Source organism: Jatropha curcas, chromosome 9, assembly GCF_041381405.1.
Source record: "Jatropha curcas cultivar XTBG-Jc1 chromosome 9, XTBG_Jcur_1.0, whole genome shotgun sequence".
Taxonomy (NCBI): Eukaryota; Viridiplantae; Streptophyta; class Magnoliopsida; order Malpighiales; family Euphorbiaceae; genus Jatropha; species Jatropha curcas.
The window spans coordinates 1,026,073-1,053,095 of record NC_143159.1 but is presented as its reverse complement, the minus strand read 5'-3'; the positions used below and the strand labels follow the sequence as shown (position 1 = coordinate 1,053,095).

General features: G+C 36.3%; 5 protein-coding genes across 9 annotated transcripts; 4 read left to right on the top strand and 1 right to left on the bottom strand.

The window, feature by feature from the left end:
- Positions 1-538: 538 nt before the first annotated feature.
- LOC105635318 (uncharacterized) lies at positions 539-1,977 on the top strand. The gene has a single exon (XM_012218376.4). It carries the CDS (start codon positions 937-939, stop codon positions 1,669-1,671), a length of 735 nt encoding a protein of 244 aa, XP_012073766.1. The 5' UTR covers positions 539-936; the 3' UTR covers positions 1,672-1,977.
- Positions 1,978-3,083: 1,106 nt separating this feature from the next.
- Positions 3,084-8,292, top strand: LOC105635316 (ABC transporter B family member 13). The gene is made up of 10 exons (XM_012218375.4): positions 3,084-3,488; positions 3,760-3,814; positions 3,901-4,076; positions 4,163-4,363; positions 4,474-4,733; positions 4,831-5,144; positions 5,240-5,463; positions 5,611-6,388; positions 6,501-6,742; positions 6,841-8,292. Exons 1-10 carry the CDS (start codon positions 3,204-3,206, stop codon positions 8,053-8,055), a joined length of 3,750 nt encoding a protein of 1,249 aa, XP_012073765.1. The 5' UTR covers positions 3,084-3,203; the 3' UTR covers positions 8,056-8,292.
- Positions 8,293-10,238: 1,946 nt separating this feature from the next.
- Positions 10,239-14,077, top strand: LOC105635315 (rac-like GTP-binding protein RHO1). Its single transcript, XM_012218374.4, has 7 exons — positions 10,239-10,729; positions 11,746-11,833; positions 11,924-12,033; positions 12,139-12,202; positions 13,434-13,498; positions 13,590-13,655; positions 13,741-14,077. Exons 1-7 carry the CDS (start codon positions 10,631-10,633, stop codon positions 13,840-13,842), a joined length of 594 nt encoding a protein of 197 aa, XP_012073764.1. The 5' UTR covers positions 10,239-10,630; the 3' UTR covers positions 13,843-14,077.
- Positions 14,078-14,553: 476 nt separating this feature from the next.
- On the bottom strand, positions 14,554-22,295 carry VPS35B (VPS35 homolog B). Of its 4 annotated transcripts, none has more exons than XM_020679749.3 (23): positions 22,099-22,294; positions 21,918-22,014; positions 21,710-21,833; positions 21,414-21,599; positions 20,784-20,871; positions 20,530-20,586; positions 20,361-20,450; positions 20,127-20,249; positions 19,634-19,708; positions 19,503-19,562; positions 18,956-19,072; positions 18,602-18,841; positions 18,460-18,525; positions 18,212-18,301; positions 17,695-17,784; positions 16,821-16,910; positions 16,434-16,502; positions 16,193-16,210; positions 15,985-16,065; positions 15,772-15,879; positions 15,533-15,636; positions 15,311-15,424; positions 14,554-15,226 (listed from the first exon to the last, which is right to left on the bottom strand). In XM_020679749.3, exons 1-23 carry the CDS (start codon positions 22,189-22,191, stop codon positions 15,016-15,018), a joined length of 2,391 nt encoding a protein of 796 aa, XP_020535408.1. In that variant the 5' UTR covers positions 22,192-22,294; the 3' UTR covers positions 14,554-15,015. The 4 variants fall into 4 exon arrangements, with proteins under 4 accessions (XP_020535408.1, XP_012073762.1, XP_020535409.1 ...); XM_012218372.4 differs by having other exon boundaries at positions 16,193-16,207; XM_020679750.3 differs by lacking the exon at positions 19,634-19,708 and having other exon boundaries at positions 22,099-22,295.
- A 910-nt stretch (positions 22,296-23,205) lies between these two features.
- Positions 23,206-26,722, top strand: LOC105635414 (uncharacterized). Of its 2 annotated transcripts, none has more exons than XM_020679753.3 (8): positions 23,206-23,384; positions 23,778-23,870; positions 23,959-24,923; positions 25,002-25,250; positions 25,330-25,484; positions 25,720-25,947; positions 26,041-26,190; positions 26,407-26,722. In XM_020679753.3, exons 2-8 carry the CDS (start codon positions 23,830-23,832, stop codon positions 26,440-26,442), a joined length of 1,824 nt encoding a protein of 607 aa, XP_020535412.1. In that variant the 5' UTR covers positions 23,206-23,384; positions 23,778-23,829; the 3' UTR covers positions 26,443-26,722. The 2 variants fall into 2 exon arrangements, with proteins under 2 accessions (XP_020535412.1, XP_020535410.1); XM_020679751.3 differs by having other exon boundaries at positions 23,221-23,384; positions 26,291-26,722.
- The last annotated feature ends 301 nt before the right edge of the window (positions 26,723-27,023 follow it).

Here is a 27,023-nt window from a genome sequence, read left to right as displayed (position 1 = left end):
TCAACGAAGCCATGTCGATTGAATGGCTCTTATTCTGCCACGTGTAAGAAAAACGACGAGCCCAGCTCTGCAGGGTTAGTGTAGGACCACCAACGCCTAAAAATCAATCTTTTTACTCAATTTGTGTTGCTTTCACTTATTCCCCGCACTCGAAGTCATACAGACTCGAACAACAATTTTTTTAATTTTGTTTAACAAAATACCGTGGGCCCCATACCGTTGATTACGTGTATGGCTAAGAGTCTTCTAGTTCTTATCTCACGAGACAAAGTTCGAATAACCGAGGGTATAATCAACGGTCATAATGCTCTCAACGGCTATTTCTTAAATAATATCCGACGATCTTCATTGCGTCGGCGGTTGCCGCCCTACAGTGTCCCCGGTCTTGGACTAAGGGGTAGCCGACCGCAACGGTTGTCGGTAAATTAGGAGTAATGGAGATATTTTCATTAAGAAAATGAGTAAAAAAATTTTACAAAATTATAAAAAATGAAGTAGCCGTTGCTGCCCTTTTTATATAAAAGGAGGAACCAAGTTGACGCACAGAGTCCTGAAACATAAACAGTTAAATATCTATAAAAACCCGATTTTAAGATTTGTCGCAGGTCGCAAGATCTGATTTATCATTTTCTCTCTTCGTGAGAGCGAAAACTTGTCTTGTTCAATAGCGCTATGTATTATCATCTTTAAAGATCTTTTCTTTTATATTTGGAAAAATTTTTAGCTACTTTCTCGAGAAAATATTAAAGGATTTTCCCTCTGTTATATAGAGTTATTGTTGTAAGAAAATTTCAGGGCCTCTGATCGCTTTGTTTTTCAAGATCTTTGTCCTTTCCTTCTCTATTGCATTTTTCTTGTTTATATTTGAGGATATCTCCTTCTGTTTAATTAATTTTCTCTATAGATATATTAAAAACAAACTGCAATTTCAAAACTATGGAGGCAATTTTTGTTCCATCCTCTGCCGATCAATCAATCTCTCACAAGCAAATGAAAAACCAATCAAAGAGAAACACTCGAAGTTTTGTTTCAAGATCCACTGAAAATTTGGCTCCCACAAACAACAACAATATCCATGGAAGTGGCCTTTTGTTTGCTCCTCCGCCTTCTCTTTCCTTTTCTTGCCCTCCTTCATTTTCCATTCTCTATCCACAGCAAATTCAAAGACAAACGCAGCCACCTCTCCTTCCTCTTCCGATTTCCAGACCTTATAACTCTCTCCCGTCTCGAACCCGAGACATCTCTTGCCCTCCTATTTCTAGAAAAACAAATCGAACCAGAGATCAATCGCTTACTCCTAAGAAATCTAAACAGCCAATCACCAAAAGAGAAGAGCCTAGCCAGGATTCGAAGGTGACCCGTGATAAACTATCGGCGAAGTCTTTTGTAACTGTGTCAACTGCACCATTAGGACCCGACCCGAAAGATTTACCAAAAGATATTTCTAAGGTTATATCATCATCACCATCGTATTTTTCAGTGGCAGGTAATACCATTGGAATCAAAGATTTGGAGAGTTTTTCAAGTACGGTATTTACACTATCCCCACCTCCTAGCAGTTTACCGTTGCCAAAGTTTTCTATGAGGCCAAAACTCAGTTGCACTGCAGAAGCCGCCGGAGTGGATGACGGCGCAACAGATAATCTCCGGCGACTTCTACGTCTACGGTGAATTAACATTGTGTGATTGGTAACGAAGTTGGCAGGCTTTTGGATCTTCCCTGTAAATAAAAGCATAATCAATTATTGGAGAGTGGGCTTTGTTTGGTTATGAATTTCTTACTGTAATGTCGTTTTTCCTTTTTCCTTTTGTTTTTTTGTCGTTTTTGTCTGGTTTTAGTCAGTGGAGGGAGTTTGTGATCACCGCCGCGTTTTTGAATTGGGGTGCACAAACCAAAGCTATAGTAAAGGCATAGCTGCCGTGTCTTTCTTTTTCATTTCTCTTAAAAAGAATTATAAAATGCTATTTATATCTGAATCTGTGTGTAATTTTTATTTTCCCCTCAGCCACTTTGCATATTTCCAGCAAATTGCACAAAACAAGCAACGATTTCTAAGTTCTGGTATTAACAAAGGTCCAAATTGCACTCCTTGTAACGTGAAAGTCATGAATGAATTAACAAAAACAGCCTTTATAAAAAAGAACGAAGATATTGTACAATCCACTCTCTCCAAGTGCCATTTGATTTATTTTCTACACTGAGAACATTTTCTTTGTCTAGATAAGAATATTTAAACATTTTTTAATTTTGAATTTTCAATATTTTGTAGCAATTTTCTATAGTATATCTCGACAAATAATGTGGACTATATATGTAGTAAGAACCACAAGCTAGCCCATATCTATTAACGTTCGGCCCTAGCAGGCAGTTTCATTTGCTGGACAAGAGGCCCAAGACATAGGCGCCCATTAGGCCCGTTCCTTTCAAATCTATCCAGCACTGCTCAGCTCGTAAATTTCTTTGGCCATAATTGTTGGAGCCTGGGGGGGAGACATGGAAAGAGATGGAAATTGGATGTACAGTAAACCTTCGTAACGTTTACCACACAAGGAATGAGATGCAGTGGCTCCACAAAAGGAATGACCTATTTTGTTTTGATTTTGTGGTGATGGACGACGGAGTCGCATTAATGGTAAATGCAGTTGAGAAAGCGGCTGAAGCTCATGTGCGAACTTCCCTAGCTAGTACTCTACCTAAACAGAAGGTGTTTGTCGAATGAACTGGCTCCCCACTTTCCGTCTATTGTCGATAGGGATTTAGGCCATTCCCTGTATATATATATATATATATTTTTTTTTTTTTTTGAAGATATATATATATATATAATTGTATTCTAATTACAGTTACTGACGCATTCGTGAATACTTACTAAGAAACGCAAAATAAGGACAGGGAAATGAATGATGGAAGCTACAAAAGCGGCTAATTGAAATTTGAAAATTATGATTTGAGAGTGTTCGACGTTAGTCCCTCGAACACCATTCCTTGACCAATCAAGCAATCTTTAAATTCAAAAGATAATTAAGGAGCCGAGTTTTTAGTTGGCCAGCTAAGTTGAAAAAGCCTCTACATTTATTGGCGGGAATGGACTGCTCATCTTCCACGGATTCTGTGTGTCTCAAACAACTGAACAAGTCTTTCTTTCTTTTCTGCTTCACTTTCGTTTTTTTGTTTCTCTTTATCTATTTTCTGCATTTTGCCAATGGAAGAGTTGGAGCATTCGTCTGATCAGGTTTTGGACCACAATTCACATCCGAAAAACATGGACCAACCGTCGTCGAGCAAAAGCTCAAGTCCAACTGTTTCGTTCTTTGGTTTATTTTTTGCTGCTGATAAAATTGACTATTTGTTGATGTTTGTGGGAAGTCTTGGGTCATGCATCCATGGTGCAGCACTCCCTGTATTTTTTATTTTTTTTGGTCGTATGATCGACTCTCTAGGGAATTTAGCTTTGGATCCTCATAAAATGTCTTCAAAGATCTCCCAGGTACAATCTCAACTCAATCCTCTACAGATATGTTGTAATATTTTAATTTCTTGTTTGCTTTATATTACTTGAAGGCCTAGCTCATTAAAAGTCACTGTTATTACATTATTACTTTTTCAAGTGTTTTTAACAGGCTCTGGTAATGGCCTAATAGGGTTATAAACGATAATAGAAAAAGCTTAGTGATTTGCTTTGCTTCATATTCCTAGCATAAATTATTGCATTTTATTTTGCATGAAAATAAAATTTTTGATATATATCTTTATTGCAGCATGCCTTGTATTTAGTGTATCTGGGGCTTGCTGTTTTTGTATCAGCATGGATGGGTATGTTTCATGATTTCAAACTCAATCTGGCAGACAAATTTTTTCAGGAAACTGTTCACCACTGTTGTTGATCTTGCATTTTTCAGGTGTTGCATTTTGGATGCAAACTGGGGAGAGACAGACTTCTCGTTTGCGTCTCAAGTATCTCCAGTCTGTGCTTAAAAAAGATATGAATTTTTTTGACACAGAAGCTGGAGACTCCAACATTATATTTCACATTTCCAGCGATGCAATACTAGTGCAAGATGCAATAGGCGACAAGGTAACTGGAAAATATCAGCTTGAATTCGTAGGGTACCAGTTTGACAAGTAACTTTCTCAAACCATTTCTTTTGTTTGTTGATGCAGACAGGCCATGCCATACGCTACCTTTCTCAATTTGTTGTTGGATTTGCCGTTGGATTTGCATCAGTATGGCAACTTACTCTCCTCACCTTGGCGGTGGTTCCATTAATTGCTGTTGCCGGAGGAGCTTATACTATAATTATGTCTACCTTATCAGAAAAAGGTGAGGCTGCTTATGCTGAAGCTGGCAAGGTTGCAGATGAGGTATATCACTTGCCTCTTGTTAAAAATTATTAGCTTTTTGTGGCTTCCTGACTGATATTGAATTACTTGCTTATACTGAAGCCAGAATTTTTATCTTTTTCATAAACCAGGTTATTTCGCAAATCCGCACTGTATACTCTTTTGTAGGAGAGGATAAAGCAATTGAAACTTACTCTAGGTATCTTAAGAAAGCGCTCAAAGTAGGGAAGAAAGGTGGGGTTGCAAAAGGAGTTGGTGTGGGGTTTACATATGGGCTATTGTTTTGTGCTTGGGCGTTGCTTCTCTGGTATGCTAGCATACTGGTCAGGCATCACGTTACAAATGGAGCAAAAGCATTCACAATGATTATTAATGTCATTTTCAGTGGATTGTAAGTGCACTTTGAGTGATATTAGCAACTAGTCCTGAGGTTTTATTACTGGTTATCCAGTCTTATGCTGATGAAAATAGGCTTTTTGTGTTTACAGTGCTCTTGGTCAAGCTACTCCAAACCTTGCTGCTATAGCTAAAGGACGAGCTGCAGCTGCCAATATCATTAGCATGATTAAAACAGACTCCAATCCTTCTAAAATTTCAGAAGATGGGGCAGAATTGCCAAAAATAGATGGGAAAATTGAGTTTTGCAATGTTTGTTTCACTTACCCTTCACGGACCGGTAAGGTCTTTGAAAATTTAAGCTTTTCCATAAGTGCAGGGAAGACCTTTGCAGTTGTTGGTCCCAGTGGCTCAGGAAAGAGCACGATTATATCTATGGTTCAACGTTTCTATGATCCTAATTCAGGTATCTATGCTATCATTAAAGAGGCTATTTCCATTTCAGGATTTGCAAGATCCAACAAGTGAAGTTCATTACTTTTGATGTTTAAAATTCATTAGGTAAAATATTATTGGATGGACATGATATTAAGGCTCTTCGCTTGAAATGGCTGAGAGAACAGATGGGATTGGTGAGTCAGGAACCAGCATTATTTGCCACAACTATAGCTGACAATATTCTGTTTGGTAAAGAAGCTGCAAGTATGAGTCAAGTTATTCAAGCTGCCGAAGCCGCTAATGCACATTCTTTTATTCAACAATTACCTGATGGCTATCATACTCAGGTGAGCCCTATCAGAGGGGAAAAGCCTAAGCAAATGAGGCTTGAGAAAAGCCTAGTTTTAAGAGGGGAAAGACATGATAGAATTTATCATTAAAGAATCGATCTTTTTGAATTTCTTTCTGATATGTTTGATGCTTCTCGAATCTAGGTGGGAGAGGGAGGAACTCAGCTTTCTGGTGGACAAAAGCAAAGAATAGCTATAGCAAGAGCAGTGCTGAGAAACCCAAGGATATTACTTTTAGATGAGGCTACAAGTGCTCTTGATGCAGAATCAGAGCTTATTGTTCAGCAGGCCCTGGATAAAATCATGTCATATCGGACTACGATCATTGTCGCTCACCGCCTATCCACTATTCGAGATGTTGATAGCATCATTGTCTTGAAGAATGGTCAAGTTGCTGAGAGTGGGAACCATTTGGACTTGATATCTAAGGGAGGAGAGTATGCAACTCTTGTGAGCTTGCAAGTGTCAGAACATCCGACACATTCAAGTTCAATGGATCATTCTGAAGCTGTCAGGAGTCCCAGCTTTCGAGAACTTTCCCATGGTCAAAATAACCAGCAGGATTTTAAATCAATCTCAAAAAGAGAGGGGCAGTCAGACCATGAAAGCATGTATTCTGCCACCCCAACAATTGGGGAACTAGTAAAATTAAATGCACCAGAGTGGCCTTATGCACTGCTTGGGTCAGTGGGTGCAATTCTGGGTGGCATGGAAGCTCCTCTGTTTGCCCTTTTGATTTCTCATGTCCTGACAGCATTTTATTCCCCTGATGTCTCTGAAATGAAACATGAGATTCGACGGGTAGCTTTTATTTTTGTTGGATTGGCTGTTGTTACCATTCCTATATATCTTCTGCAACACTACTTCTATACATTGATGGGAGAGCGTCTTACCGCTCGTGTTCGCTTATCAATGTTCACAGGTGCTTTTTCTGTTCGTTTACTCGTGTTTCACCCCTCTGGTTGCTTATCAATTGTTCAGATTTTTTTTCTTAATTTAGATTATTCTGAAACTTTTTCTTGTTTCCACTGCAGCTATACTTTCCAACGAGATTGGCTGGTTTGACTTAGATGAAAATAATACCGGCTCACTCACATCAACTTTAGCTGCTGATGCAACCTTGGTACGAAGTGCTCTAGCTGACCGTCTCTCGACGATTGTGCAGAATGTTGCACTCACAGCTACAGCATGTGTTATTGCCTTTACATTAAGTTGGCGCATTGCAGCTGTTGTTGTTGCCTCATTCCCTCTGCTTATTGGAGCTTCCATAGCAGAGGTATGTCCTTGAGATCAGATTGATGATTTACTTTAGACTGATTTAGAATGCATTGTCAACATCCTCACACTTGAAGTTCCCTCGTTTTCAAATTGCAGCTACTATTTCTCAAGGGGTTTGGAGGAGACTATCAAGCATACTCTAAAGCAACTTCTCTGGCTCGTGAAGCACTAACCAATATTCGTACTGTCGCTGCATTTGGGGCTGAAGAACGAATCTCTTTTGAGTTTGCCTCTCAACTTAACAAACCAAACAAGCAAGCACTCTTACGGGGACACATGTCGGGTTTTGGCTATGGCCTCACCCAGCTTTTTGCTTTTGGTTCCTATGCACTTGGTCTTTGGTATGCATCAGTCTTAATCACACACAAAGAATCAAATTTCGGACACATCACAAAGTCTTTCATGGTCTTGATAGTCACTGCATTGTCTGTAGCAGAAACACTTGCCCTTGCACCAGATATTGTGAAGGGTTCACAAGCACTCGAGTCAGTTTTCACTATTATCCATAGAAAAACAGCTATAGATCCTAACAATTCCACATCGAAGGTGGTGACTTATATCAATGGGGATATAGAATTCAGGAACGTGACCTTCAAGTACCCTGCCAGGCCACATATTACTATTTTTGAGCGTTTAAATCTCACAGTTCCAGCAGGCAAAAGTCTGGCTGTAGTGGGCCAAAGTGGATCAGGCAAGAGTACTATAATCTCGCTGATATTGAGATTCTACGACCCCATTTCTGGAACAGTTCTGATTGATGGATGTGACATTAAAAGCTTAAACTTGAAATCCCTAAGGCTAAAAATAGGTTTGGTTCAGCAGGAGCCAGCACTGTTCTCCACAACTATTTATGAAAACATCAAGTATGGGAATGAAAATGCCTCAGAAATGGAGATAATGAAAGCAGCCAAGGCAGCAAATGCTCATGGATTCATCAGCAGAATGCCTGAAGGCTATCAAACTCATGTGGGCAATAGGGGACTGCAGTTATCTGGGGGGCAGAAACAGAGAGTTGCAATTGCTCGAGCAATACTGAAGGACCCTTCCATTCTTCTTTTGGATGAAGCTACTAGTGCATTAGATACAACATCAGAGAAGGTGGTTCAAGAGGCCTTGGATATGCTTATGGAAGGGCGAACAACAGTTCTGGTAGCCCACAGATTATCAACCATTCGTAACGCAGATAGTATTGCTGTGCTACAAAATGGGCGGGTGGCTGAAATTGGCAGCCACATGCAGCTCATGGGAAAACCTGATAGCATTTACAGGCAACTAGTAAGCCTACAACAGGAGAAGAGCACAGAGTCATAATTAATCGTCTTCCACAACTCAAACACCGAGTAATGAGGACTCCAAGCCTAACAAAGCTTGGCTGCTATAAAAGAAGGTATGCTCCCTTTAAAATCGTGCGTTTTCTTCAAGCACTAAGTTTGTTTGCAAAGTTAATATTTTACAAGAGATATGTATACTTGGATATGCTGAAATATGAAGTGATATTGATTGCAAGATGTTGATAAATGATACTGCAATTGCTTTATTTTTGACTCATGGAGAGTGCTTCATTTTCTTTCAATTGATCAAAATGAAATGATTTCATTGTTGCCTAAAGAAAAAGGTTGGGCCAAGACTTTCTTGTATAGAAAAAGCCCAAGAAAAGGCAAAACACAATAAGCCTGCTATAATAACAATGGAAAGAAGCCCAGAGAAGAAAAGAATAAAGCCAAGACATTTAATCAATTCAATCAATCAATTTGTCTGGTTTAACAACTTATTTTTTAAAGGTTTTTTGAAAGATTTTAATGGGTTTTTTTAAGAACGTTATGATTAAGTAATCGAGGAATCTCACCTATAAGGCTATAACATCCACACACTAAAATTGATTAAGAAAGCTGTTGAGGGGTTTGGTGGGTCTAATCCTAACTCCTAGTAAGGGCAAAGCCACATGGGGCTACAAAAGTTTGGCCATGTGCTTTCTCAATTGCGCAATTAGTGGGGTTGGAATGACATTACATTCTTAATAAATTTATTTATATTGTACCAAATCCAACCTCGACTGAATTTAATATTTTTGAAGTTGCATTTGCATGGCCGATGATGTATTTTTATCTTTCTTTTCTGTTAATTATCCCATTTAAGACAAAACGAAAACAAAGAGAAGAAACACAACATGGAGCGGAGCCACGCCACGCACTGTAGATTTTTGCCTAACAATGACATGCCATTTGGATATTAGAGCAGGGCACGTCCTCTGGATTCCATTATTATTCAACAGTAATAAACAAGATTATGAAATGAAAACAGCAAAATGCCTTCCACGTTTACGTTATTATCACCAATCATTATTATTATATGGGTCAATACTCAAGACTCGAGAGAAAGAACTAACTTGATTTGGGTGTTTTGAGTCAAAAAGGAGTTTAAAACGAAGGGGCCATTCCAGCTAACCACTATGATTTTGTCTAATTAATTAGGTCATCCCAATTAAAATATAAATAGATAATTGTTTTATTTCAAAATATAAATTATTTTTTATTTTTATCATCATTTATTTCGATAATAATATAATTTATGAGAATTAATAGATTTCATGAAAAATTTTAAATGACTTAGATTTGAAAAAAGAGAGAGGGGAATGTTTTTATTTATTATTATTGAAAGCCAAGAAATGTTCGTCGGCAAGGGCAATTCGATTGTTTAAATTCTGCAGGCATTGATGCATAGAAGTTTGGAAGTGGATTGCTGAAAATGAGTAAACATTCAGTTTTCTTACATGTAAAGAGACCTGGCAATAACGGCACTTTTAATGCTTACCATTACTACTATTTATTGCCTGCACAATTCTGCCCATCTACACCATTAATGCCTTGGCCATAGCTTGTTTACATCTACTCATTGCCCAACAATTCAAAAACAAAGAAATCAACAAAACCCCTAATTAGAATTATTTTTCATAGTTCTAAAGAAGATAAATGTTGTTATTTTATGATTTTTTTTAACCCTTCACAAGTTAAATTCATTTAATTGTAATTTGGATGAAAGTTTTGTAAAATCGATTTTAACGTATTCTAATATAATTTTAAATATAATGGTCGATAAGTTTATTTTTAGTTCTCATATAAGATGGAACATTTTACTAGTCATTGAGCAATTCGGTATGTTATAAAAACATCTAAATTATGTTAAAAAAATATTGGAAGTATAGAAATATTGCAAATAAAGCACTTTTTAAGTAATTTGCAATCATGAAAATAGGATCTCAGTCAATATAAATACACATTTGAAGGGCTCATCAAAAAGTTAAATTAATGAATTGAATTGCATTGCAATGAATTTTGACTATGAAAATTGTTAAATTAATTGATTTATTTATTTTTATTAGTTACTCAAAATATTGAATTAAGAAAAAAGAATGAAAATGTGGAAATGATAATATAATCATTTGTGAGGGGTAAAAATTAAAAAGAAAATGATAAAGAAGTGGTTAGATACATAGCTGGCAGGAGTTGTCTAGGTCAGCCTAACTCTTCAACCGCAAATCCCTTTCCTTTCCATTCCCGTAGGCTCCAATCAAAACATCCTCTTCTCTTCACCATCTCTCTCTTTTTGCTCTTTCTCTTCTCGCATCGCATCGCATCGCATTAGGGTTATTAATGCTTTCAATCTGAATCTCCGTTTAGGGTTCTTGGTGGTGTCTGTCAATGTACATGTAAATACAGTTTTTTTAAAAAATCGTTGAGCTGGTGATGACCAATTATCAGTCGAAAATTGATTTCGGATATAAAGAATCAGAACAAAAAGATAGGCAACGCCAAGGGCATTGCTTTTATTGAAGAACGTTACTGATAGTTTTATTAGTAAGAGTGGGGAAAGAGATCGGGTGGCAGAAATGAGTGCCTCTAGGTTCATTAAGTGCGTCACCGTCGGCGATGGTGCCGTCGGAAAGACCTGCATGCTTATTTCCTACACCAGCAACACCTTCCCTACGGTAACCTCTCTCTCTCTCTCTCTCTCTCTCTCTCTCTCTCTCTTTATGTGGCCGTTTTGCCTCTTCTGTAATTTTTCGCTCTCTCTATTTTCATTTCTTTCCTTGAAAGATACTTCCTTTTGCTTTATGGAATAATTTATGTTAGAGCCGTGTTATTTACAGCTTCTCTTTAACGCACGCTCTCTTGGACAAAATGTTATCTTTTTCGCCAACATTGTATGTACTACAGAATTAGGTTAGACACTTGATTTGAATTTCAATTTTGGGGTTTTCAATGTATGCGGTACTTGGATCAGCTCTACTGACGCAGCTTAAGAATTCTATTTTAAGCCATTTCTTGTTCTGAGCCACAATTTGGTGTTTGTGGAGCTTACTTTACATGAAAAGAAATTCAGATAATAGGTTTAGACATGGGATTCAGACAATAGCTTACTTTGCTACCAGAAACTATACATGTAAAGATTTTCTTCTAGAGTACCATTCTGTGTGTGTGTGTGCGCTTTAATATTTTGGCATAATCTTAAATTTCTTCGCTTCACAATACGTATCCGTGCTGAAAATGCTTGTCACACCGCATGAGGTTTATGGACTATAGCTTTAGCGTTAAAGGGGTGGGTAGAGTTGGTACAGGCTGTAGCTTCATACTTCAGCAACGGAGCAAGAGGGAAGGGAGTCATTGATGCGCTTTGGCCACTCTAATATATTCATTTTGTAATCTGGATTTGCACTGTGCCTTGTAATTATCTACATTGGTGATTATTCATCATGATTTCTCAGGAAGGTCTTGACAGAGAAATCCTTCTCGATGCTTTATCAGGCCTTGGATCCTGTGCATTCTGTTTATGCGTTCAATATCAAATTTCTTTATATGGTTCAAAGTCTAGTGGCCAATTGGTCAATTCTCATAATACTGTGCAGTGTGTTGCTTAATGGGATTTTGTTTGCTTTTGATTCATTGGACATATGCTGGCTTAAGTCATTCATTAATTTCTTTTTTCTGTTGTGAATGAAAACAGGATTATGTACCAACTGTTTTTGACAATTTCAGTGCAAATGTGGTTGTGGATGGGAGCACTGTTAATCTAGGATTATGGGATACTGCTGGTAACTTTGAAATTGTTTTTAAAAATTATTCCCATTCATTTATCTGGGAGTTAATTCCTGCTCCAGTATTTATCTATTGAATTTGAACAGGTCAGGAGGATTACAATCGATTAAGACCTTTAAGCTATCGAGGTGCAGATGTCTTTATTCTGGCATTCTCTTTAATCAGCAAGGCCAGCTATGAAAATGTTGCCAAAAAGGTTATGTCATATCAATGGTTTGTTTTCCGAGATAATGACTTCTGTAAAACAGTTTACTTACAATTTTTAGGTGCTGATAAATTGTGTGCTTGCTTTCCGTTTCAGTGGATTCCTGAACTGAAGCATTATGCACCTGGAGTTCCGGTTATTCTTGTTGGAACGAAACTTGGTAATGTTACAGTAGCTATCGACCATCTTCATGGCATTGATATATCTGAATTGTAGTTAGTCTCGTGTTGTGGAGTGAAGCTGGTTTAAGATTTTATCATAGAACTTAAAACAAAAAATAACTTGGACTAGGGCCTGAAGTGGTAAAAAATTATTAGTATCCTGACATGCATGGAAGGCTTGATGTATAATAGTTAATATATAAAGAGAATAGACAAAAGCAATTCACATAATTGATCCCCAATTAGTTTGGGTTGGGGCTTAGGTGAATTGAGTAACATCAATTTGCAATATATGTTGGTTGGACGGTCCTAGTTTAGCTGAATCTTTGCCTGAAGTTTTTACCTTGACCTGTTATCAATAGGCATGCCTCAGTTCTTACAATGGATGACAAGTAGGTCCTTTCTTTTGATGAATTATTGTAATTCTATTTAACCGCACTTCACGATGGCAACCTTGTTGTAATCTTCCAAGGTTTTCATATTATACTTCTTCAACCAGTTGGTTAATTCATGTGAATTAATAATGAATATTCTTTATCACTAATCTTGTTTCTCTTTTTGAACTTCTTAATAGTACCGAGTTTTGTTATGTTAATATTTTTAATTAGTCCACCATTGTTGCAATCATGGTTTTTGTTTTGCTAGTCCATCTTTCAAACTTGAGTTCATTCTGCATGAACACTTGTGCATGTGCTTATGCACAATCACTTCATTAGTGCTTGAGAACATAGGTTGTAAAGATTTATTATTTTGGCATTGAGCTCACTACTCTTACCATGCATTAGGTTGAAATGTGAGTTTTGAACATTAGGTTGTAATGGTTTTTATTTTGGCATTCAGCTCAATACTTCTACCTTGCATTTTATTGAAAGAATTTGAAATGTGAGCTTTGAAATCGACATTGCGTAAGTTTTCTTCAATGGTTCCTACAGGCGGAAAAACCGTCATCTGAAATTAATAAGTCTGGTTTCATTTCAACAATTTGACTAAATCAAATCCCTTGTTTATTTAATGAAAGATGAAGGTAGATTGTATTAATTTTTGGCACCAGTTATTCATTATATTTTAGTATTATCTAATTACGTCTTTGTGCTATAGCTGATTGTTGTCAATCAGTGAAAACCACTTGCGCAATCCCTCTCCCCATTCCGATCGAGGACTGTAACTTTTGTTCAAGTAATGTTTTCTAGAATTGAATTTTTCTTGCATTTCCAATTTTTCCATTTTCAGATCTTCGGGATGATGACCAGTTCTTCATTGACCATCCTGGTGCAGCGCCCATTACTACTGCGCAGGTAAAGATCACAACTTCACACCTCTTCTCCCCACTCTCCCTTCATCTTCCCTTGTAAAATTAATTGTTCTTGATTTTGCTTTTACCTGAAGGGAGAGGAACTGAGAAAACTTATTGGAGCTCCTGCCTACATTGAGTGTAGCTCAAAAACACAGCAGGTATGTATACTTATCGTTTTTGTGTACCACATTATTTATCTAGATTTCTACTATTAATTGAATGAATGCTGTGTTACAATGGCAGAATGTGAAGGGAGTTTTTGATGCAGCCATCAAGGTGGTTCTGCAGCCCCCAAAGAAAAATAAGAAGAAGAAAAAGGGGCAAACTTCTTGCTCCATATTGTGATGATCTAGGAATGATTAGGTTTGACAGAGAGAAGATGATGGCTTTTCAGCTTTCAGCCACTTAGTGCAGTAATTCATCACTGTGTTGCCTTTTTTTCAATTTCATGCTCTCACAAGGAAGCAGGAGACCTTGTTGTATAGTCTTAACCGACATTCTAGGGAATTTCTTTTAAAAGCATCAGATCGTTTGTTTCTTTAATCTCATGATCTGTAATTTTACTGCATTTCTTCTCAAACATGTTTTCATGTCTAAATTTGTTTCATGCATTAACCAAATTTGTGGCAGGACTCTACTTACTAGAGAACTGTTCCTGGCATGAATGTGAATGCACCTGAAATTACTGTCGTTTGTTTGACTCTTTACGAGGAAAGTTGGCATCGCTCTCATTCAATTGAAAATTCGTTGAATTATTTTGGAATATTGTCGTACTAACATGTTCTGCTTGGGCCAAGGGTTTTGACGCTGACTTTAGTCTTCAAAAAACCCTTAATCAACGTTCATTTTACAAAAGGGAAAGTTAGGAGAGGCCTTGAGCAAGGGAGTGAAAGAACTAAATAGTACAAAATTTTAATTTATTTATAAATATTAAATTTATAATTAAATATTAAATTTATAATAACTTAATTTTTCAGGCTACAATACTCGACCCAGACCTGTTAAGATGAACAAGAGTAGCTAATAGCAAATTTAAGAAGTTTAAACATAGTAATATTCCTCAATCAGATGACTTTTCATTGAATAATCCAATAACATTCAACAGAAAAAATCCAACCTACACGTACAACAGAGATGGAGGAAAGCCAACTGCAAGAAATACAGTGACTACATGCTAGTGGACAAACTACTATACATCATGACCTACAATGCTCAACCAATTATTCTCTGAGAAATTTCTACCAATGATAATGCACAAAGATTCTGGAAGAATCAGAATGAAATGGAAGTAAAACTCAAATTCAAATCCAAATTGGAGAAATGATGCTTTTAGATGCCTTTTCTTTTTGTAAATTTTCCTATATTCACAAATCAACAGGGTGGAAAATTAAATGCTATGCTACATTAGAAAGATTATACAAAGGCAAACCCACTCGGCAATTCCTTCCATCAAACCCCAAACAACTTGTTCGATTGAGTTCTCACAGTTTACACACCTTGTTTTAGACATGTTGCAAGTCAAACCTTGATAGGCTCGTATTTCTCAGCCATAGCACCGCCTTTTTGTTTCTGGAATTGAATGTACCTAAGAGTGCATGCAAAGAAAGCTTTTGCAGCAGGATCTGGAGTTGAAGAGTCACTTTGCATTTCAGTATTGATTAGTTCTACCAACCCCTGGATTACAGCACTAGTTACCTGTGGGTTCCCTTTCTCAAAGAAGTACAGGTACCTGAATCATATTCCCAGGAACCATGGTTAACGTATGAACTAATGGTGTTGTATAATGAGGTTCAATTTACAGGCGCAAACTCACTTGTTCAATATTTCAACAAACAGTATAACTGGTCCATTGCTACCGCTTGTAACGTTGGCCATTTGCTGGGCAGCATTTGCAATTCTCAAGGCACGCTTTAGGCATAGCAGGACCCTGAAATAGGAATGGTAGCAAGATTTATTAAAGGATAAAGTACATGCATAAAACTACAAATTATTTGAGTGAAACCCATTATTTTTTTTTTATCAAAAAGGAGAGAACCTTTCTCCATCCTTGATTCCGTCCTGATCATCAACCCAAAATAGATGAGAACATGCATAAACTGCTCTGCATTGATCGGGTTTCTTCAGGAGTTTTGCAGAATACTGACACAGATAGGAGGAGGAAGAAGTGATTAGAAGGTTTGACCAAAAAAAAAAAAAAAAAAAAAAAGAATATAAGAGAGAGAAAGAGAGAGATTGCGATAACAAAGGAATAATCAAATGAGCACGAATTATTACTCCAGTGGCCTTGTGTGTTAAGGTATCCCTATTCTCAACACCAAAAACGTTCATCCTCTGAAGAGTACCAATAATTAGATGTATTGCAGTCACTTGCGCTTTGGAATCCTGAAAGCAAGACGTATTTTGATGCATTCCAATCAGAAGTTGTAAATGCGATTTACAGCTTAAATGATTACAAAGATCAGCAACAGGATAATTCATGGTGATTACCACAATTTCTTCTTCATATAATACAAATGCCTGAGTGAAAAATTCATAAGCCACTGGCTCAAGATCACAGTCATTTGCAGCCTGATTATCAAAGAGCAAAACAAGCAAACCTCAAACTAAATGGTAATATCCTATGAAACCATAAACGAAGAAGAAAATTTTCCATGCATATGGTGTGCAGGGGCAAGCATGCTGGTGGTACGAACACCTGCGGATGTGTAGTCTGCTGCATAGCAGGAAAGCAGACAGATGGGTGAGCAAACATGCAATACTAGCTTCTGTGAAATGTGTGCACCTTGCAAGCAGGAAGGCTATATGCATGAATGCTCGCACATGGGTGAGGAAATGTGTGTGCATGAGTGGGTGGATTCTTTGTCTGCAAGTATGTACAAAGTGGCAGGCGACAATAATCAGTTTTTCTGAAACACCAAGTGAAAAACATGACATACCTCAGCACATTGCAAATACAACCTTAAAGCAAGCTCAGGTGATGGAACAGATGAAAGAGCCTCAATTGTCTGATAAAAGTACATACTATCATTATAAGCATTGGGAAGTAAACCAAACACAGGCATTATTCGAAGCAAAGAAACATTAAGCTATTTAGGATGAGGTCTTTATTCAAAATATAAAACTTGGGCAATCCTCCTCATGAGCTAGCTTTTGGGGATGGAGTTAGGCCCGGTCCATTTTATAATAAATATTCATTTTTTTGGTCATGAAACCTAAGTAAAAATTTGTTCACAAGCAAGATCTACTAATTCTGACTCCAGATGCATCCAGAGATTGCCACAACACATTTGAGCTGGAAAAAGAAAACACTTAAATAAAGTTACCTGATTCAGGAGTTGAAAAATTTTCTTAGGTGTCGCAGGCAGTTCTTCTCCCACTACCTCTCCATCCTGACTATTCAATTGCCTGATCAGCTGCAACCGACAAACAGAAATGCAAAAAATATTTAGTTTCAATATTATTAAATGCAACTCCGATTGAACCTACAAGAAGCAATCTTTCAACTGCTTTTGAGTTTCGATATAATCACAGAAAATGGAAGGCACTGGTGAAAACTTTTTAAGACAAAATTATGTAATGTGCCAAATTTTATGTGTGCATACATGCAACATAACATAGAACATAAATAATCGGGCAGCCCATGACCAAGTTCACGTGACAAGTTAGATTTTTCCCAGCAATGTTATTACAAATGAACTCTAGCCTTAGCATTTTAGCCTCATCTAAACCCTAAGAGTTGCAGTCCACAAATTGATTAGTTAGTACCATAATCCAGATAAAAAAAGAGACTACTTATGGAAACTAATATTTCTCTAAAAACGCATGTGCATAACTCAATGTTGTTCGGGCAACTAACTTGCTGCAGAAATAAAATAGTCATCATTAAAGGAAGCTGTTTTGTTCACAATAGGGATCATGATTAGAACATGATAACAGTAAGCCTGAGAGGCACATAGACCAAAATAATAATTTTTCTGCCTCAAAAGGCTTGGATTGTAGGAAGCTGTCAGAGGAGCTCCCATTTTAGCTATAACAGGTTGACCCGAATGGTAGCTCCCATTGGCATGTCTAATCTGTTAAACTAGTTTGAGGCATTATTAGCTTTTTAGAGTAACATAAAACTAATGCCATCTGCTAACAAGCATAAAGTTATAATGAAGAGAAAAATCCACCAAATCTTTGTGAAAGAAAGAATACCCTGAGTGAAGCAAATATTAGAGGAGGAACTGTAAAGGGTAACCGTTTTGGTCCTCCAACCATTACATGCTTTCTCACAGTACAAATAATCTGCAATGTCAATTCAGAAGAAAGGAAAGGATTAGTTCCTTGAGAGGTGACAAACGATCTTCAAAAAATAAATATATGCACACACACGTGCACAAGAAAAAAAAAAAAAGAAAAAAAAACTATGCACTAGAGCAAAATAAGAGACATAGCCTTCAAAAATAGATGGTAAGTTTCACAAGAACACTGTACATAGCTGTATCACTAGAAGGTTTGACTCCAAGCTCCAAATAACTGGATCTGATGATTTTACTCTACTGTGTTCTCAAATTTTTAGTTATTTTGAATAGAATGAGACGAGCATAGCTTCATTATTAAATGAAGCTAGGGCAAAGGATAAGTAACAAAATCTCATTTTTTTGCCAAATTCAAGTAAATTTACACCAGTGAAGTAATTTACAAGCTGAAAACATCTAAACCAATAACCTACCTTCAGCATTTCCTCTGGATCATCATTATAAAGCATGTGTATAAGGCGAGCAACAGAATTTTGTTCTTCTTTGAAATCCTCCTCATCAAGCTATTGATACAATAAAAATGGGGTTACAACATTGAAGTATTTGGAGGGAAAGAGATTAAATTCCTGGAAAATAATAACAAAGACCTAAACAACAATATCATGAAGTAGGCTGCCAAGAGAATCATAATCATTCAAAGCTTCAGGATCTCAGTATTCACCTCATCTACAGTAGTTCCATTCAAATCCTTAATGAGCCCTTTTATCAATTCGAATAACACCTCAACCTAAATAGAGAAAACAACATCCTTACCAAATTTTCAAGAACCAAGTTAAATATTTAAATGAGAAGAGTGGATCTACCTTATCAGCACTAGAAATACAAGTATTATTTTTCATAATGCTTTGGATGATAACCATAGCCATGAGTTTGTTAGTTTCATTATCGAGGCGGTCCATGACGCGAGGATAATTTGAGAGCGTTAAGGCAGTCACAACATTATTGTATCTCTCTACTGGAGCACTCAGAAGTGCAACAATTTGTTTTATAGCTCTACTGTCTTCAAGCTTTGGCAGCTCAGAAAGCTTTTTAACACATGCTCCCTAAGTAATTTTGATATCGACAGTTATAGTTAGTGGAAAGCTGTTCATCACAATTCAACGTGCATAATACATGGAAGCTCAAATTGGATGCTTCATTTATGGAGAAAAGTATACCAGCACTTGATCCACATAATCCAGCCGATCAGGGTGCACACGAAGTGTAAATGTAAGTAGTGATAAATACAAAGTAGTAGCTCCAAAAATTGGCATGTCAACCTGAGCTTCTATCACCTGCCATTGAATTGGTGTCAACATAATAAAAGACAATTCCACATTTTCAAAATCAGACCTATCAACAGAAAACAATCATCAAATTATTTAAGTGTTACTGTAGTGTGTAGCAATATTTCACTGTTACATCTTCACAAATCACAAGCTAGTAGTAATACTAGCCATTGGCAAAGCAAAAGGTCAACTTGCATTAGCATTGGGCTATTTTACAATCCATAAAGAATCTTTAAAGAAAACAAAATGGAACTGAAAGAGGAACACTTCATAAAAATCTACAGAATTATAAATCTTAGGTCAGGATATTAAATTCTCAGTTAAATTTTAAATGATAAATAAAAAATTGAACAATAGATGCATTTGAGTTGCATAAACACCATCAAAGAAATGGATAACACTTGGAAGGATTGCATTTTTCTTAGAAAGAATTTACCTTTCCAATGGCACTGCTCAATTTAGTGAAAGCTTCTACTTGTAGGAACTCGGGTAAAACCTGACAAAAAGAACCAAAATGGATAAAAGTGTGAAAACACAACTTGTAAGGACAGTATAAAGATGACTCACATCTTCACTGGAAGCAGCATAATTCGATAATCTCTCCATCAATTGCGATAGCACTGTCTTGACATCAACTGTTGGCTGAAAGCCCAAACAGTTTAGACAAACAGGTCAATAAGTTTACTTCATTCAAATCATTTCATGCTCCCACAAGACACACTAAAAAAAGATGTAAAAGGAGGAGAAAGCAACATTTATATTTGTAAAACCACATGGTTAGCAACCCAATAAAAAAATTCCTCACATAAAAATATATAGGAGGAGAAAGCAACATTTATATTTGTAAAAACACATACTTAGCAACTCAAGAAAAAATTCCTTTCATAAATGATTGTCATGAAAATGCATTAATTGCTACAAACATATGGCTCATAAAAAAAATTTATCATAATGAAGTTTCTTTATTTGTATCTTTTATAACAATTCACTCAACTATAAATATTGAGGGTCATACTCATAGATCAGATAGTTTTGGCCCTTGAAGTAGAAAACAACCTACCTGAAGCTGCGGGCAGGCCCCCAGTAATGTGTCAAGGGTCTGCAAGTGGTATTCATCTGGAAAGACCTGGATTATGCAATCCATCAAATAATATTGTGCAAGATCATCTTTACAGTTGACAACCTGTGTCAGCAAATTTAGTTGCACATTTGAAGCATCATTAGATACTGCATTATTATACTGTATTTAATAAGGGAAAAGCAAACTAATGAGACAAGACCTACATAATCAGACCTGCTCTAAAACTCGGGGAAGTACAGTGTCTCTGTAAACTTCGAGGTCCACACCTTCTATCTGGCTAAGAACATGGAGATTTTTCCCTACCTAACAAAAGGACACATGTAATTCCCATAGAAGTACACTAATAACATTTCTTCAAGGATAGATAGATTATAAATATTACAAGATCACGCAGCTCGCTTCTTTCCTTTTCCTGCTTCTCTCTTACTCGAGCAGGTCCCTGCAGACCAGAAAGCTCAATTGAAGGCCTCAACTCAGGATCAGCAAAGAGTATGAATGATCACAAGCACCAAAAACACCTGCATGGCCAAAAATCATGCTCTCATGATTGTTTTACCTGTATGGCATGCAAGTACCATGGTGCTATGCATGACAAGAACATAGTAGCATGCAAGAGTTTACAGATACACAACAAACCTGATACTGCATTCGAACCCACAGTTTATTCATCTCAATAAAATTTTGCAGCACAAATTCTACAGCATCCATGGCCGTGTTAGTATCTCTGCAGAAACATATAATCAAGTTTAAACACATAGCTTACAAAAGAAGAGTCAAATGCATATCCTATCATGGATTATTTACAGCATTAAATACCATAAATTCCACGAGCAAAACAAAAATTCAACATCTGTATGACATTAAAGCAGATGCATCAATTACCACTGACATATGACATGATAGATTTAGCACTCTCAAAAGTGGAGATTATGACGTTGCAGTTAATATGCTTTACTTGCCTAATCATATTAGGATTCCAAGTGAAAGTGTAAGTGAAGGATAATAATCAAACAAGTTAAGGATCTAACCTAATGCAGTACATGGGTGAAATTTTTAAGCCCATTTTCATAATAATCTTGCCTAAATCACATTTCAGATCTGCCCGGCCGTTATTGATCTCTGGGAAGTTCATTACTTAAAGATACTTTCTATATTGAACATAGTGAAATCAAGGCACAAAACAAACAACTTGGAGAAGTCGATTCCTGATTTTAACAACTCCACTTGAGGAGGAAAAGAATAAAACTAGTCAACAAATATTCTTACCCTGCATATTCGGAACCAAAGTTGGGCAATTTATCTCTAGTAACTTGAGCAAGGTAACTTCTAAGAAACAATCCACGCATTGGATGTTGGACACCCCGACACATTTCCACAAGATCCCCAAGCACATCCTTAGCCGAGACCTCCTTCGATTTGATGTATACTGATCCTACCGTACATAGCAAATACCTGGAAATTAAATATCTCACTGTCGGTCTCTATTTCCGGAAAATCTATAGATTGGAAAAAAAGGCAGAAGAAGCTTAAAACTTTTGGAGGAGGATCGCTATGTCACTCACAGTCTAGGCAATATATTGCCAGCATGCTGCACAAGTTCATATAAATCAACAACTGAAACTCCATGTCTGCTCTCGTCCGTGAAGAATATCTCCAACTTCCTCAATTCATCGAAAGCTCTCACATCTAAAATCCATAAAAAAACAATTAATTTCTCCAGTCAAAAAACAAATCCATACTAACATCGATCAAACTGAAGTAAGGATTTACAGAGTTCATAGTATTTATGAGGTGGGAGTTTCGAAGTTCGGAGCTCGGATAACATCAGAGCAGAGTATTTAAGAACTTCTCTGAGGTTGTTGGCATCCTGAAGCCAAGAATTGGACAGAAAGTTAGGCTTTTAGATTAGTAAATAGGAGAAATGCCAAAATTGTGATTAATTGATTAATACCAAAGCGCGATGCATGTAAAAGGCGTTTTGTTGAACTCCGGCAATTCCTTCCGCAAGCCATTTCTCTTCGTCTTCTATTCCGTCTAAGATCATATTTTCCGTTGGTTCAACAGCTCACAGTACCAGAGCTACGACGAGGTAATAAACCGTTTCGTCTAACCGGAGACGCCAACAGTGAGAGAGCAAAGCATAAGTAGTTTAAATGGATTGTTTTTTCATAAATAAATGTTTTTTTTCTTAAAATTTTACTAACTTTAACGCAATTGGAATTTTATTTTTTTGGCAATTAAGTGTTCTAATAAATTTAAATTAACTACTGTTTTTGTTTCGTAATATTTGTCACATTTATAATTTCACATTCCTTAATAAAATCATTAAATGTGTCTAATTTCAATAAATTATCGAGTAAATCGATTATATTACCATTAATTTAATATTAATTAATTTAAAAAATTATTAAATTAAAGTAATAATTATTTGTCATACAAATAGTAAATATGGAAAAAAATATTATTACTGTTTAAAATTACAAATGTGACAAATATTTTAGAACAATCTTTCTTTTCAAAGTGAAAATAGAGGCAGTAATTATAAAAAAATTTATTAGTGTTCTAATATTTATTTTTATTTATTTATTATTTGTAAATCAACACTTTAAAATTTCTAATATACCCAAAAAGAACCTTCCAGGCTTGCAGGTGGCAACGTATGTCCACACTCGTAACAACAGTTAAGAAGCAAGCAAGAAATGTTTGTCTGCTCTCAGGCTTTCTCAAGATTCCTTATCCTATGGTACATTCCATGTGAACGTAAGAAAACTGACGACAAACGGATATTATCGCCGTTTATTATTCTTTACAACGAACGACGGGGCGTACGAGCTACAACCAGACGACCAATCGGATAAGTATTTCTTCCTCTCTTTAATTTACTATAATTAATTACAATTAGCCTCCAATTGTTTCAAAGAATTCCACTATTACAGGTTTACAGCCGCCATCACGACAATAAAGAAATTTTATATTTAAGCATTTCGTATTATATTCATATTTACTGTACAAAGAAACTAAATTCAAAGATAATTACTTGACATTGACTTCAATTAAAAAAAAAAAAAAAGAATTGCGTGCAGACTATATTCATACTTTTCTTTTACGTTTTTACTGTTGTTTGCTTCTAATCTTCTCTGCTAGTCTTAATAGGTGTACTGAAACTGCTTGTAATGTTCGTTGGGGATTAGATGAAAACGAAGAATATGATTAGTCAAACATTCAAAAATAATCCAAGTATGTGTCCTCTTATCTAACATATCTTTGTTTATTTTTTTCAATTCGACATGTTTAATCATATGGCTTCTGTTTCTTTATATTATATAGTATAAATAAATATTTATTGGTTTTGTTTATATATTTTGAGCTTGTCCAGTTCTGTAAGTTTCAGGTAGTTCTTTTTTATTAAATTTAGTAAGAAATCATGAGTTGCGTTGATGGCTTTGAATTGGTATAGGTAATTGTCGTAGCCCATGTGTTCTGGAATTATTAGAATAATATTTCTGTTAGGTTCATGTGAATCTTAGAGATATATTAGAGATACATATGTTCAAATTTTATGGAAGGAGAAGAAACAAGGAATTCCATTAAAGAGAGAGAAACTTAACTTTTATAGTTTCCAATTTCAAGATCATCTTCTGCTAAGAAGGTCCTAAGGAGGGTTAAGAAGCATTGTGCAACTATGGCAATAGGTTTGGAAACAAACCTGGAAAACTCTTTGAGGTAAATATTGAGAGAGAGAAACTTTAAACTGAAAATTGCATTTGATTTTTGAAATGTCTTTCTAATTGTAAAAAGAAATATCTTGCAGGGAACAGATTTTGCTGGCTAGATGCATTGCTGGTAAAAAACCAGAAATGATCATTGTTCACGCTGTCCATGAGAGGAAAATCGTGTTCAAAAGGAGGAGAAATTCTTTTATAGAAATTTCCTCATTTCACTCAGATTTTTCAGGCTTCAAATTGAATTCAGGGCCTAATTTTTATCTTGACGAGAACCATGCTTGTTCAAGAGAAACTGAAGCAGAAACCAAATCCAGTACAGTTCAAAGCTTTGAAGATGTTTCAAGAAATGATAATACTGGAAATGGATACGATGAGAAAGTTCCTCTGAAATCGATTTCTATAATAAGAAGACAGCTTCCAGAATCAATTCTTGGTTGGCCTCTTCGTCCAAGAACCATTTCTCTGGGTGAGGATGCTTCGCGAAGGTCAAAAGCAAGAAGTATGTCTATTACAGAATGGGTCATGAATCTACCTACTCGATCATGTGACACAATAATGCAAAAACAAAGTGATTCAAATTCCGAGGAAACCAATATAACCTTGGATCTTAAAACAGAAGATTATATTGTAAATGATGGGCAAAATAGTTTCCAAGTGATTAATTCCTATGGAAATGAATCAGTCGACAGAAGCAGCAATAGAGAAGATGAAGAGTCAGGTCTCATGCAGGAAATACTTTCAGAAGAATCAACACAATTAAGACTTGGTTGGCCTCTCCTCCGGGTAAAGACTTCAGCAACTTCAGATTCTTTGGGAGAATCTGAGGCTAGCAAAATGCGCATTGCTAATTGTCAATCAACAGAAGCTACTCCAAAATCCCCTATAGATTTGCCTTTCAAAGAAGTGCAATCTTCTCCTGAAAAACAAATACGTTTGGCAGCACCAAGGGAGCAGCCAATGAAGGAGGAGCTTGTCCTCAAATTGAAGTCATCTGGCTGCAAGCAATTTAGATATGAGGAGCTCAAGAGAGCAACTCATAAATTCTCCACAGGTCTTTCTTGAGCCTTTGGATAGTGTTTTTTCATTTTCTTGGTTGAGTTTTATTCACCCAATTTCAGTTTTTCTGCAGAAAACTTGATTGGAGAGGGAGGATGTAGCGATGTATATAAAGGACGCCTTGGCTTAGGCAAGCTAGTGGCAGTAAAGGTTCTAAAACAATACAAAGAAGCATGGAATGACTTCTTCTTGGAAGTAGACATAATGTCCTCATTAAAGCACAAGCACATTACACATTTGATCGGTGTATGCATCGACGATAACCATCTAATTTTGGTCTATGATTTCTTGTCCAAAGGGACCTTAGAGGAAAGGTTACAAGGTGATTTTCTGCAACTATTAGTGTTGCTTCTTTAGAACAGATGATAAACGTTCTCATACATTAACTGTGACACATGCAGGTCAAAGTGAGAAGTCTATATTGCCATGGAAAGTGAGATTCAAAGTGGCAATTGCAGTTGCTGAGGCTCTACATTACCTGCATAGTTCTTGCTTGGTTATTCACAGAGATGTGAAGTCCTCTAACATTTTGCTGTCCAGTGACTTTCAGCCACAGGTACCATTTTGGAAAAGTTCCTGCATTTGAAAAAAACTCGAGGCATATTATATTTTACTTTTCAACTGTCACCATGGCTCTTGAAGTTGAAACTTCGACTTAAAAAAAGTTTAAAAGAACAGTCATAAATAGCTAGCTGCAGAAAATTGACCCATTTAAACTCCCAGAAACACTAACGAACTCCGAATTTCATAAGAACTAAAGTCACGTTATCATTTTTATTTCTGTTTTGCAGCTATCCGATTTTGGCTGTGCTACCTGGAATCTCAAAGCTGCAGGATACACTATTAGCAATGATATTGTTGGAACTTTTGGGTATATAGCTCCAGAATATTTTATGCATGGAAGGGTCAGTGACAAAACTGATATATACTCCTTTGGTATAGTTCTTCTTGAATTGTTAACAGGAAAGAAGCCAATCAGTTCCAACAGTTCAAAAGGACAGGAAAGCTTGGTCAAGTGGGTAAGCATTTTGTACTACATTCTTACACTGCTTCATGATGTTAGTGAATATAGATGTGCACATTCTCTAAGAAAAATTCTTGTAATAATGCAGGCAATGCCATTACTAGAGAGTGGGAATTTAGAAGCATTAGTGGATCCAAAGTTAGGCGAAGAATTTGACATTGCTCAAATGGAAAGAACGGTTCTAGCAGCAACCCTATGCATCAAACAGTTGCCAAGATTACGCCCAAAAGCAAGCCAGGTACTGTGATTTGATTTTAATGTTGATTAGGTTTTATTGTGGTTGCTGTTCGGTTTTGAGCTAAAATAAATAATTTTCCCTTGTATTGTCACTGCTCTAGATATTAAAGCTGTTAAGGGAAGAGAAAATAGAAGAATGGATGAATTACTATGTTAATGATCTACCAGAGTCAAGTTATGAGGAATTTGATGACATTCACCCTGCAATTGTTAACAGGCCAAGCTCAGATTTGTCAGTTCTGGTTTCGGATGATGATGCTTCTTCACTAAATATTCTTGGTGATACAAAATCAGTAACAAGTATAGAACAAAGCCAACGTTTTAGATTGAAGGACTACTTGAAAGTCCGACAAGATTAATCATCATTTTGATTTTTTCTTAATATTTGTTTCAAGGAAACCAACAAGTGAACAAGATTAAATTCGTTGATTGTAAATAGTATAGTTTTCGTCGAAGAGTTACAAAAACTCAAGAAGTGAGTAAAGCTGGACTCTGCTCTATCTGCTTCTACAATCATGAATACGCATTCTTCATATGCCAAGTGTGATTTTGCATCCCCTGCTTCAACAAACAAAAAATGATTTACTGGTTTTTTTTTTTTTTTTTTTTTTTGTTTGAGATATTACATGGAATTTTTGTTAACCAGAGACCATTTCTAAAATTATTTCTGTTTTCTTTTAGATTTTGATATGCTTACTTTTTTTAGTTAGTTAGAAATGTAAAATCATACATCATTTCTTGAAAGAAATAACTTAAAAATTGTTAATAAATTAAAAGGTTTAAAAAACTATTGAGGCTTTGAATATATATTTTTTCTTTTTGGTTACCATTTCT

Excerpts from the sequence above, each read along its gene's own strand:
- LOC105635318 (XM_012218376.4), top strand. The coding sequence starts at position 937 with ATGGAGGCAATTTTTGTTCCATCCTCTGCCGATCAATCAATCTCTCAC.
- LOC105635316 (XM_012218375.4), top strand. The coding sequence starts at position 3,204 with ATGGAAGAGTTGGAGCATTCGTCTGATCAGGTTTTGGACCACAATTCA. Across the intron at positions 4,077-4,162 it reads AAGATGCAATAGGCGACAAG|ACAGGCCATGCCATACGCTA; the intron begins GTAACTGGAAAA and ends TTGTTGATGCAG. Across the intron at positions 4,734-4,830 it reads AATGTCATTTTCAGTGGATT|TGCTCTTGGTCAAGCTACTC; the intron begins GTAAGTGCACTT and ends TTGTGTTTACAG.
- LOC105635315 (XM_012218374.4), top strand. The coding sequence starts at position 10,631 with ATGAGTGCCTCTAGGTTCATTAAGTGCGTCACCGTCGGCGATGGTGCC. Across the intron at positions 10,730-11,745 it reads CCAGCAACACCTTCCCTACG|GATTATGTACCAACTGTTTT; the intron begins GTAACCTCTCTC and ends GAATGAAAACAG. Across the intron at positions 13,656-13,740 it reads GTAGCTCAAAAACACAGCAG|AATGTGAAGGGAGTTTTTGA; the intron begins GTATGTATACTT and ends TTACAATGGCAG.
- VPS35B (XM_020679749.3), bottom strand. The coding sequence starts at position 22,191 with ATGATCTTAGACGGAATAGAAGACGAAGAGAAATGGCTTGCGGAAGGA. Across the intron at positions 22,015-22,098 it reads TTTACATGCATCGCGCTTTG|GATGCCAACAACCTCAGAGA; the intron begins GTATTAATCAAT and ends TCTTGGCTTCAG. Across the intron at positions 19,709-20,126 it reads GGGCCTGCCCGCAGCTTCAG|CCAACAGTTGATGTCAAGAC; the intron begins GTAGGTTGTTTT and ends TTGGGCTTTCAG.
- LOC105635414 (XM_020679751.3), top strand. The coding sequence starts at position 23,830 with ATGGCAATAGGTTTGGAAACAAACCTGGAAAACTCTTTGAG. Across the intron at positions 23,871-23,958 it reads AACCTGGAAAACTCTTTGAG|GGAACAGATTTTGCTGGCTA; the intron begins GTAAATATTGAG and ends AATATCTTGCAG. Across the intron at positions 24,924-25,001 it reads AACTCATAAATTCTCCACAG|AAAACTTGATTGGAGAGGGA; the intron begins GTCTTTCTTGAG and ends GTTTTTCTGCAG.